Source organism: Erinaceus europaeus, chromosome 10, assembly GCF_950295315.1.
Source record: "Erinaceus europaeus chromosome 10, mEriEur2.1, whole genome shotgun sequence".
NCBI classification, from domain to species: Eukaryota; Metazoa; Chordata; class Mammalia; order Eulipotyphla; family Erinaceidae; genus Erinaceus; species Erinaceus europaeus.
Window position 1 is genome coordinate 17957174 of NC_080171.1, and position 12442 is coordinate 17969615.

Consider the following 12442-nt stretch of genomic DNA (forward strand, 5'->3'; position numbering starts at 1 on the left):
TCTTTCTCCCTCTCTCTATGGCCCCTCCCCTCTCAATTTCTGTCTGTCCTATCCAAATAAATGTGAAAAAAAAAAGGCCTCCAAGAGCAGTGGATTTGTAGTGCCAACACTGAGTCCCAGCGATGACCCTGGAGGGAAGGAGGAGGAGGAGGAAAGAGGAGAAGGAACCCTAGAGCATGGCAGCCAGCTATAACGAACCCAGGTATTGTGCAGAAATTTTCAAAATAACTTGGGTACTACGCCAAAAATCGCTGGAAGCTGTACCAAGCCTGGGTATCCTGACCACTACATTATCCAGTTGTTGGGGAACAAACGTGAAGTCTTTAGACTCCACAATGCCACCTACTAGGCAGGTACTGAGGGAAACATGGGAGCCCTAACAGCCATCACCTACCTCTCCTGAGGGCCCAAGGTGTGGTCTTTGTGTAGCACCAGGTCTGGGGGGTGAAGGGTTGTGGCATCTTCTTTCATCTCCTCAGTTTTACTTGCTTTCCCCATTTCTGTTTCACCTGTCACCTCCAAAGCTTTCTCTTGTTCTCCAAAACCCACTTGGCCATCTCTGAAGCTGCCAGAACTGTGGCAGGAATGAATTGAGTTCCTCTCCCGACGGTCATCGTCTTGTTCGTGATACTGGTCTAGTTCGCTCAGCTGAGAGCTTCCTTGACTGACGTTACAGGAGGAGCCATACCTGCTGCTGCTGGCAGGGCTACAAGAATGAAAAGAAGACAGAGCAGTGAGTATATGTCTGGATGAGTCCAGGGAGTGATAATTATTTCACTGGCAAGAATTACAAGCAGGAGGATCTTGGGAAGAAGGGATCAGACTTCACAATCTACAAGAACTAGTTCCGATTCAGCAGAATCGCAACAGGAAGAAACACAAACACACACAGAGCTGGGCTCTCCACTAGTGCTTAACCCCAACACTACAGAAAACTTTAAAGGATACTTTATCTGAATGTGACATTTTAAGTAGGATAAAGAATTATTAAAATGACCTGCTTCTGCCTAAAAGTCTTTATTGGATCTTCTAAAGAGACTGGTCCAGTGGCTGTGATTTAAGTATCCTCATTTCCACATGGAAAAACAGATGGAGGATGACCTCTGTCCCCTTTCCTAGTCTTTATTAACTTTCGACTCCCTTCTCTTCCTCTGTAGTTATGAATATGACTGTCAGTCCCTCAGGATAATAAAAGTGAGTGGACATTTCTCTCCAATAATATTCTGTAGACTAAGTTAATGAATGTCTCAGAGATGGAGGCTAGGACTCAGAAATTCCTCAAAAAAGAGTCTCAGGGATAGTCACAGATAATCCCAGCAGCAGGAGTATCCTAAAGATGATTCAATCTGTCTATAACTGAAGATGCCTCAAGACTCAGTTCCATTTTGCCTTTTAATGTGGTATCAGGGCCTTGAGCATGAGTAATACCATGGGGTTGCCTCTCTGATCCAATTATTATTTAAAAATTTTTGAATTTCGTTAGCTGTCACTAAGCCTTCAATGTTTCAGGTTTACTTTTTCAGATAAAAAGGCAAGTGGCCTGGGAGACAGTGCAGTCAGTAAAGCCTTGGGCTCTTGGACATGAGATCCAGGGTTTGATCCCAGGTATAGTATAATCAGCCTTTGGGTGCTGGATGGTGGCACACCTCACTGAGTACACACATTCCCATGCACAAGGGCCTGGGTTCAAACCTTCACTTTCCACCTGCAGAAGGATGCTTCAAGAGCAGTGAAGTGGCTCTGCAGGTGTCTCTCCTCTGTCTCCTTTTCCCCTCTTAATTTCTCTGTCCTACCAAATAAAATAGAAGGGAAGAAAGAGAAAAAGAAGAAAGGAAGGAAAAGAAAGAGAAAAGGAGGGAAGGGAATAAAGAGAAAAGGAAGGGAAAGAAAGAAAGAAGGAAAAAAGGAACAGGGAAAGACTAGCACCAAAGCTTCCTGCAGTATGTGGGGGGCCAGCTTGATATGGGTCATGTGCACGACAAAGCACGCACACTGGCCAAATGATCTGTCTTGTCAACTTTATTTCTAGGATGGAGGGAGGAAGGTTGAGTGAAAGCAAGGCACTGTAGTACAGATGCACAGTTCTGGGAGTTCTCTTAGTGCTGTCCACTGTGCTCTCCACTGTGGGGCCAGGAATTGAAGCCAGGGTCTCACACACAGTAAGGCATGCCCTATACCCTCTTCCTTCCTTCCTTCCTTCCTTTCTTTCTTTCTTTCTGCCTCCCTCCCTCCCTCCCTCCCTCTTTCTTTCTTCTTTCTTTCTCCCTCCTTCCCTCCCTCCCTTCTTTCCTCCTCCTCCTCCTTTTTTTTTTTTTTTTTTTAACCAGAGCACAGCTTAGCTCTGGTTTATAGTGGTATGGGGGTTTCAGCCTGGGATTTCCGGAGTCTCAGGCATTATAGTCTCTTTGCATAACCATTATGCTATCTAGCCCTGCCCTCTCCCCACCTTTCACATGTTTGTTTATTTATGAGAAAGAATCAGCATCACTCTGGCATATATTATACCTGGGATCAAACCCTGGATCTCATGTCCAAGAGCCCAAGGCTTTACTGACTGCACTGTCTCCCAGGCCACTTGCCTTTTTATCTGAAAAAGTAAACCTGGCAGCAGGATGGAGTTACTTAAACACACAGACTCTCATTCCTCTCTCTCTCTAAAACTTCTACGCAGCCCTTTGGATATGCTTTGATCAGAGTTTAAGAAAGCCTTCTGAAACTGCACTGTGAGGTAGTTCGTACTAACGGAAATAACAGTATCTTTTGCAAATAGGCCCTGCACAATGTTCCAGACTAGAACTATAAGAAACAATGGCCCTGGACTCCTGTGAGACTTAAATAACTTACCAGATGCCTATCTTGAGAGTAGTAAATGCCAGAGACTGACGCCCTGGAAGAAGTTATATAAATCCATGTGGATTTGGATACTGATGACTGCAAGTCATCCATTGCAATTTGCATTTTACTTAATACCCTCATTGCCCCTGGAGAAAGAATGTTAGAAGACTAAGAAAAACGAAGTAAATCTCTTCCTACCTATTATAAATGTGCCTTCAGGCTCAAGACATCATCCTGGTCTAGCATGGGCTTGATCTATACTCCCTCTTGTAGCCCTGCCTTCTCCCCTCCCCCGCTCTGGTATTCTATAAAGTGCAACAAGCCAGAATGAGTAAGTCTCGGGCCCTCCTGCTTTTCCTTGAAGCCGGAAGTTCTGTGTTCCAATAAGTAAGTTATACTTGGCACTAACGAAAAGGGAGAGGCCATAAAGTCCCACACACAGGTTCTTCTTTCTTATCCCTCAATTACCAGGAAGCTCAGGTGCCAGGAAAGACAAGAGGAGGATAACAAGCAGGCTATGATTAATCTACCACTAAGGTGTCTGCATCATAAATGGTCGGTTCCTTGGGATCATTTATGATGCTGTAGGTGCAAACCGGCCTTTTGATGATCTTTTGTTCTCTGATGTCACGCAGAGTAACTGGCTGCGGCACGTTCAAAACAGAGTCAGTACTGGCAGGGGCCACCTCCTCCTCTTGGTTTTTGGGTTGGTAAAGCAGCTCAGACGCAGGACAGTGCTCTTCCTCATGACTCCCGGAAGGCCAGTTGGGCCCAGAGAGGTTGCTTTTAGTTCCCCTATGTTCTTCAGATGCTTGGGCTTCCTGTAGGTTTTCCTCGAACATTAGGACTTCCTGCTTGTTTTCCACATCTTCCGGCCCTAAGAGGCCATGGGCACATAAATCTGACCTCATGTCCAATTGCTGGGAGGTCTCAGAGGGCTGACTACAAACCTTAGCTGACTCATCACTGGCCCAAGATAGCTGACAAGACTCCAAAGCTTTGTCACTAGAGGGAAGGTGCTGCTCCCTACTGATACCCTGAACTGAAGAGGGCTCTGCAGGCATTTGCTCAGATCTCCTTTCGCTCTCTCTGGACCATGGAAATGAAAGATCAAGCTTCTTTCCAAACCTTAGTTTGGGCCCACCTGCCATCATACGTCCTTTCCCTTCACTGCTGCCCTCAAGCAGAGTTGATGACAATTTCTTAAAACTAGACATGAAACCAGTTTCTGCTGCTCTGTTGCCAGAGGCGGCAGGTGGGGAAAAGAAAGAGCTCAGTGGCTTCCCATAGTCGGTAGTAGTGGATGGGAAATGGAGCTTGGGCCAAGCGGGTATGTTTGGGATCTCATTTTGAGGTTTCGGTGTCTCTGTTTCCTGAGAAACCACAGATGGACCTTTCTGGGGATCCGGTATCTCAGAATTTTCTTTGCTACAAAGCTCAGGTTTCTCTAGCACAGGGTGAGAAACGTTCCCTTCAGTTTCTAGTGTGGTGCGTTGACTGGTAATTGCCTCATGGAGCAGTGGAGCATTAGTTTCTAATAAACTGTTTGCTTCTGGTCCACAAGAGTCTTGGCTTGTAGAGGTTGACTGCATAGCTGCCTCTGGCTCAAGAGGAAATGACAGTGGAATTGGGATGGGAGGTTCTTTTGCAATCCAGTTGGTGTCTGGATTCAACTGTGATGGCAACAAAGTATGCTCTGCATCCAGTGATGCCTCTGTGTCTGTAGCCTGCAGGATCCCCATGTCTTCATCACTCAGAGACAAGACTCCTTGCCCAGTATCATCCCCTGAAAAAGAAGATGTAGCTCCAACGGTTTCAGAACCATGTGGCTCTGTGATACTGCTTTCTGTTTCAACTGTTGGTTTAGGGTCACTATCTGTTAAGGTCTCCAAGTCTGACTTTGAACCAACTGCAGACATTCTATAGTCGCTGAGAGTAGATTCTAAACTGGAAGCTGCAGAAGTGGCTTCTTTGCATGAATTTCCTGGAGGTCCTGATCCCATAGCAACTCTGGAACTGGCATCCTGATGCCTTGAAGTAGCTGTGACAGAAGGTTCTTGCTTATCTGTCTCTGGTTTAGGTCTTTTGAATAGTCCAAATAATTCACCTTTGAGGGGTTGAGGTGATGCACCAGAAGAGAGAGAGAAAAAGCTTTTCTTAGGAGACTTGGGACAAGAGAAAAGTCCAGAGAAAGTTTTGGGAGGTTCAACTAAGCTCCCAGAGAAAGATTTTACTTTGGTCACAAAGCCTGAAAACATCTCTACTGAAGAGTTCAATGCTGATTTCTCTCCCTCTTTATCTGCATGTTGGTTCTGGAGGTGCTCTGCACACCCTGGCTCTGCAGAAGGCAAGGTTGTCTCTGGAGCTTGTGTGGAGACCTGTTCTAATGGCAAGTTCAATGGGTCACTAGTAAATCTTTCATTTTGGTGATGGCTAGTACAAACGTCTAAATTGTTTAGTTTTTCAGTCCAGTGGTTAGCATGTGAAAAAGACTCAGCCAATGAGTCTCTGGAACAGACTTCCTTGCTGAAAGCCTCTTCTTCACAGGGAGCTACCCCAAGGGTCTCTGGATGAATGGGAAGTGTTTCAGTCTGTGCCTGAAATCCTGGGGAATGAGGAACAAGGTCACTCTGCAAATGATTCATCTGGTAATCTGCTAAAGATGTCTCTGAGGCATTCTCAGAAGTCAGTTTCCCCTGACTGTTCTCTACACTGAGCTCCACTGCAAGAGAAGTAACTTCTACACTGTTGCTAATGGCACAAGGAGCCATTTGTTGCTCGTCAACTACTTCCTGGGCTGTGCCGTCACTATCCCCACTGACACCTCCTGAAGTCATCATATCACCCATGTTTACAAAAACACTTGGCTTCTTACAGGGTTGAGAAGTCACTGGAGCAATATTTGAAAGGCTAGGTTTTCCCCCACAAGTCTTCTGCTTCTCATCCAGAATGGATGAACTGAAAAAACTAAAAGCAGAATTACTATGAGCAGCATTCTTTTTGTTGTGTGAAACAGTGGTGGAAAAAAAGGAAGGAAGTGTGAATAACCCTTCTGCCTCAGATTTGGTTCTTGGTAGAGAAGCAGGGGCTCTATTCTGAGACTTTTCAGATCCAGTCAAGAAGGAAAATAGACTCCTTTTTGTTGACAACTCTGGTTGGGGTGGAGAGATTGTCACAGGTGAAGATGCCTGTCCTGTGTAAGAAAAATGATGTTGTTCACTTGAATTCCTTCTGTGCAGAACATCAAATATTTTATTACTTCCTGAAACTTCTGTCACTATGGGCATGCCACTAGTTTCTATCAAAAACTTTTTAGGAGACTCTTTGAGAGAACTTGTTGAGAAAGATGAATTTGGTGATTCGGGGACCAGGTGGCCTTGGCAGTATATCTCTTTTTCATTCAGATTAACATCCTGGATCTCCCTAGCTGACGGCTCCTTTAGTTCGCTATCATCAATTGTAGTTTGCTTGTTTAGACTTCGAGCTCTAGCCTTGCCTTTAGAGGAAAATGGTGCAGCAACAAAGTTCTCAACACCTTGGCTAGTCAGCTCTACAGGATTTGGACTTGACTTAACTTCATCCTCTTTGGTCAGTAAAGAAACAGACATGGTTTCAGTTGCCTGATTAAGAGATACATTAGTTCTAAATAAGTCTCCAAGAGTACCAAAGAAACTCGAAACACCGTAAGATTCTTTCTTTTCCTGAGATACAGTTCTATTTTTATCGTCAACTTTTTCTATGTTTGGTGATTCTTCTTTATTTGTCTGGGTTTTAAAGAGGTTCAGAAATCCAGGTGACTGCTTCTCATTTGCTGTTGTACTTGCTGGAGAGCCTTCTCCCTGACCAAAGAGTTTCAGTGCACTTTTAAGTAATGTTCCCTCCTTAGAAGACGGGACCTGTGGAGATTCACAGTTCTTGTGTTCATCCCTACTAGATTGTGATGGGAAAGGAACTGAAGTAGAGTCAGCAGTGATAATTTCACTATCTTTTAAATCTGACTTAGTATGAGGAGTTGCTTTGCTTACCTGGAAAACAGGTTTTAGCAAATCCTGATTGTTCATATGAAGGCTTTTATTTAAAGAGAATTCTTGCTTCATACTGTCAGTAAATTCCGGTTGCTGGACACTGGATACTATTTGTCTCTCTGAATGCTTCTTGAGAACACTTTCTTTTTCATTTTTGAAATTAATCTCTAATTGCTTACTCAGAGCTAAGGGCTGATGATTATTATTGGCAACCTCTACTAATTTGTACTGCTGATCTACTTTCTGCATGGCCAAAGACTCTAAGGGTTCACTCTTATCAAAATTCAAAGTAGTTTCAACCAAGACACCCAAAGTAGAAAACGGAGAAGTCACTTTGTTCAATGGTGACATTTCATTTGCTTGCTGTAAGCTATTAGTCATATTTTCAAGATGAACCAAAGAGGCAGCTTCTTCAGAAGACTGAAGCCAGTGCAGACTGGAGAGGTGGGTTGATGAATCACTAGCCAGAGTCTCATTCATATCTCCCTTTATAGTTTGATCTGGATTTGAGATGTAGTGATCAACAGCTAGAGGCTGATTTCTGATACCCAGTGTGTATTCTAAGTCTTCAGAATGAAACAGACTTTCTGCAGAAGATACAAAATCCACTTTCAAATTTTGAGGATGGTAGCCTGAAAAATCTAATGGTTGATCCCTTTGGCAATTATCTGACTCTTCAAGTACTTGAGAAAAGCTTTCTAAACTTACATATATTGACTCCTCACTTCTTGGCAAAACTACAGATAAGTCAAGAGGGTCATCAACTGAGTCCTCCTCAATGTACCACAAAAATTCTTCTTCTTTGTCAAGTACTTCAAAACTATAGACAGAAGTAATGCTGTCATCCAACATAGCACTTGATAGGTTACTTGTCTGTAAATCAAAATTCAAATACTCTTGACAGTAATAGTCAGGTATAAATAAATAAGCATACTGCCCAGAGGAATCAGTGAGAAGAGAATAAATATACTGACCATCGTGAAACATGTAATAACCACACTCTCCATCCTCTGATGGCCACCACACTCCATTTTCAAGACACGATAACCATTCCTTATACTCATGGCCAACATGTGAAAAAAGAAAATCTTCATTCATTCTTGATGTCTGATCAACTATGGGACATGTTATTTCATAGTTTGAAGTATAACTTAAGTCAATAGGCAATTCTTCCAGTGATTTTTCAGTCTCATTAATTGGGAGATGAGAATTTTCATATAACGAGTTAGGTGCCCACGTATCACCTCTTAATAAGTAATCTTCATTAAATGCTAAGTGGTCGAATGATTCATATGGCAAGTCACACCAAATGACACTGTTTGGATTTGTTCTCCGCTCTAAGATATTTGCATTTTGATCTTTTTGGCAAAAATTTATTGCTAGGTTTTCTGAGTCAGGCCACAAGAAAACATCAGCTGATGAAAATGTATTTTGATTTAACATATAATAAACTGGCTGAACTTTTCTAGAATTCTTAGAGAAATCTCTAAGACTGATGGAGTCCCATTTATAACACAATGGATCATTCATCTCTTCAAAGGCTTGATAGTGGGGTTTTTTATTTAAAACATTCATATTTTCTACAGGTAAAGTCAACTTTGCTGAATTTCCATATAATTTTGCCTCCAAAGCCTGGTGCAGTATTGACTTTTTAGTCAAAGATTTCTCTGAGAGGGTCAGCTGAGCTCTTGAAGTACAACAAAAAATACTGTTCTCAGATGAGGTGTAAAGCTTTTCACGTTGAGGGATTTTCGATATAGGAAAGGAATGATGGCCATCAGTCCGAGCACTGGATAATGGTATGTCTTCTTCAGGTAAAGGTAAGCTTTTAAGGAGGTCAGAAGCTTTGTGTTTTTTAACATGGTTCCTCTGGTCCTCAGAAGTTACATATGAAAGAACAGGAGCTTTATCCAAAGATAAATGCTTATTTCCATTCTGACTCTTTTTGTCCTCTAAAGATGAGGAATTTACCTCATCTGATTGACAATCAGTTTTACTGCTATTTGGGATCAGGTTAAATATCCCAGAGAGTAAACTGGGAGTACTACCCCTATGCTGGGAGTCATTATTTTTCACATTTATTTCTTGCTGACTGGACAAGTTTTCGTGAAGAGAAAATCTATTAAATAGACCAGAAAGCAGGCCTCCTTGGGCTCTTTTCTTAGGAATTTTACCTAAATCTTTGTCTTTACTAGTTTCATTAACAAATGTGAATTCTGAAATGGTAGGAGTAAAGGTGAATGAAGAGTCTGATACAGTTATAGATGCCGTGTGTGAGAGAGTCTTACTTTCTCCTGGAGAGTCTGGTGGTATATATTCTTTGGGTACTACGCCAGAGATATCTAAGGTCTCATCTTCACACTTCTTTACTGCTGGGTGGTCATTTTGATTTAATCCCAGAACAGAATCAGACTTTATTATACCAAGTTTGGCATCTTCAGAATAACTTGTTTGGTGATTCTTATCCAATTTCTCTGAATCACCAGGCTTCCCTGAGTTATTATGAATATTTGAAACTGAAGTAGATTTCATTGAACTAAGCTGGGCATTTTCTTGGCAGCTTCTGTGGGTCTTTTCATCAATGGTTACAGTCGAGCCATGAGAACCCTGGTCTGTGATGTGGCTGCCAGTGAAAGGGAATTTAAACAAAGGAAAAATGTTTCCTTTCTCTCTTGAATCCTGCTGCTTTTCAGGATGAGCAAGAGCTTTTAAAAATGGAATATGTATTTTTCCATGAAAAGAAAAAGAAGTTCCATCCTTGTTGTCTTTTCCCCTTCCATCTTCCTTCAACTCGTGACTTTCCACAGATTCTGACAAAGTTTTCTTGAAACAGGTATCAGGAGAAGTGAGCAAAAACTGACTAAAGGATTTCCTAAGTGGCTCAAATAAATCATCATCACCACTAATTTTGTCCCCATTTGATGACACTGACGAAGTCTCATCACCTGTAGGTCTACTGTCAGCTACACAAAGATGTTCTGACATACCATTAGCACCTTTTCTTTGTTGACCTGATAACAGAGACTGATCCTCACAGGATTTGCTTTCCAATAGGTTCTGAATATCATTTCTCTCACTTTCATAACTAGTTAAACTTGGAGGTTCATTGATCACTTGAGAAGACACCAAGTTCTCACTTGCAAGTTTTTGGGACCCATCTATAATTTTTCCATCACTACTGTCAACAGTAACAATGCTAGGGTCATTGCCAAGAAGGTCTCTCCTTAAATTTGATTCCAAACCACATTCAGTCAGGTTTTCCTTCCTGGTTTGCACACTCTGGTCTTCATCTTTTTTAGTTTCCTCCTTTTCTGAAAATATTTTTAATGGGTTTAACATGTTGAAAACAGATTTTATAACTGAAGGTTGGTTTTGTGGAACTGAGTCCCTTCCGATCTTTTCTGTTGCATCCTGAAAGCTTAAACTCCTGGTTTTATGACCTGTGTGCTCATTTCCACAGTTTCTGCCATGTTTGCCAACATCCTTATTATCAACTGTTTGAGAGGACAGTGGAGATTGTACAGAAAGATTTTTCTCTGATACTGACTTGCTTATGAGTCTAGAGACTGAACTAGTTTCTATCTGATTACCAGTTTCTGATTTCTCTGGAACCAAAGAAACCAACTTCTCCACAGATGTTGTTAGATGCTTTGTGCCTGAACCCATTTTTTCTGTAAGTGAACTAAATAATGAGCCAACAGCACATTTTACTCCATTCAGCTCAGGGAAAGAGAGAGCCTTGTCTTTATCATCCCTGACAGCAGCAGGAGGTGTTAGTTGGTTCCCGGGAGTTTTCTGTCCTTCGTTATTAGTAGTACTACTATGCTTATTTGTTTTTTTAGTTTTTGAAAGAGAACCAAATCTATTAATCTCTTCTTCTTTCTCTGCTAAATATTCAGACACACTTTCTACCAAACACTGAAGTTCATCCATCGTGTCAGTATAATCCTCCTTGGGTAGTTCTACAGAAGGAGTCATCTCTTGCACAGAACACCCTAACAGACCTCCAAGTGTGTTTGTATCATACTTCATCTTTTGTGTTGGCAATGCAGGTTTTGCTACATAGTACTCTTCAGAAAAGCCTCCAATCTGACAGGCATCAGATGAATGCCACACTGGTGACAGTAAACATTCCTGTTTATCAGAAATGGGAGAGCACAGAAGTTCATCAGAAGTACTACGACTAGTAGAATCTTCAAGGATTTCTAATGGTGTGAAAATGGTGATATGATGATTCAGTCCAGAGTTTTCATAGTTCTCAAAGCAAACAGGAAGATCATAATCTTGCCTTTCTAATGTAGGGGTGTGCAAGCCACTCTTTACCACGAATCCATTTTTGTAAAAGTGCAAAGCTGGGTAATTATGCTTCTTTGCAATATGGCTAAGAGGACAACTTTCAGTGCCTGGAGGTGAAGTCTCAGTCCCTGATCTGTGGTCACATTCCTTTCTTTCACTGTCCTCAAAATGACTGTATAAAGTTGCCTTTTCCCTTCTTCTACCTACTGTGTCATGTTTCAGCGGGTATGTGGAGAACACAGACTTTTCAAACTTGAGGCCTAAATCAAAGGAAGAAGAGGACTCTGTCTTCCGTCTCTGAGATGGTATCTTTTTCCAATTCTTGTGCTTTGATTGTCCTTGTCTGCAGTATTGATCAGGTTTTGAAATATTCCTAAACTCTTTTACCTTTGTTCTGTTTGTGTTACTATTTTCTGGAAATTCTCGTGATACTTTCCCCTCTGCTTTCTCAGGTATGCCTTCTTGTTCTTCATAGTCAACTTCAGAGAAAGCTGAAATAATCCTAATTTTGTCATTTTTAGCCTGTGAGCCTTGCCTAATGGAAAGGGATGAAATTGAAGAGTAAAGAAAAAAAGGGAGAACAGGGAAAAGGAAGAAACAAGTTTTAAGATTTAGTGCCTGTTTAGTGAGAAGACAAGAAAAAATAAAATTACCAAAGTGATTTTAAAAATTCAGATTGGAAAAAAATTAAGGAAATACATATGTTCTTAAATCATTATGTTAATGTAGATAATAGTTGTTCCATATCAGAAAAAGAATATATTAACAATTTTAAAACATTTTATTTGTCATTGGTGACCTTTTTAAAACTTCTTTAATTTTTAATAACCAAACACAATGACTGTTTCATCAATAGTCAGAATATTTTATAATGTCAAACTTTAGAACTGTTAAGTATACCATGAGACATCAGGGATTTCATGAAATCTAAATGACTGGTGAATAACCAAGTTGTTAACATACTGAAAATTAAATGTGAAGTTAAATATAGCTAAGAATACCATCACATACACCAAGGCAGAAACACACACACATACACACACATATGCACACATACACACACAGTAAACAGTATTTGCTATGCATAGAAATCAAACCTTGTTACACTACTAAAAGGGCAAATTACTTAAAGAATTATAATTTGGGGTGGGGGTAGACAGCATAATAGTTATGTAAAGAGATTCTCATGCCTGTGGCTCCAAAGCCGTAGGTTCAATCCCCTGCACACCACCATAAACCAGAGTTGAGCAGTGCTCTGGTTATTAAAAAAAAAAAAAAGGATTATA

At 41.3% G+C, this 12442-nt stretch overlaps 1 protein-coding gene across 6 annotated transcripts in view; it reads right to left on the bottom strand.

Annotated features, from left to right (window-relative positions):
• The window catches only part of UNC13B (unc-13 homolog B), a 224666-nt gene that overhangs the window by 101628 nt on the left and 110596 nt on the right, over positions 1-12442 (bottom strand). For all 6 annotated transcript variants that reach the window (XM_060199237.1, XM_007522825.3, XM_016188041.2 and 3 more), the window contains one exon: positions 395-706. In XM_060199237.1, coding sequence (XP_060055220.1) covers positions 395-706 — 312 coding nt within the window. The remainder of the gene's footprint in view (positions 1-394; positions 707-12442) is intronic.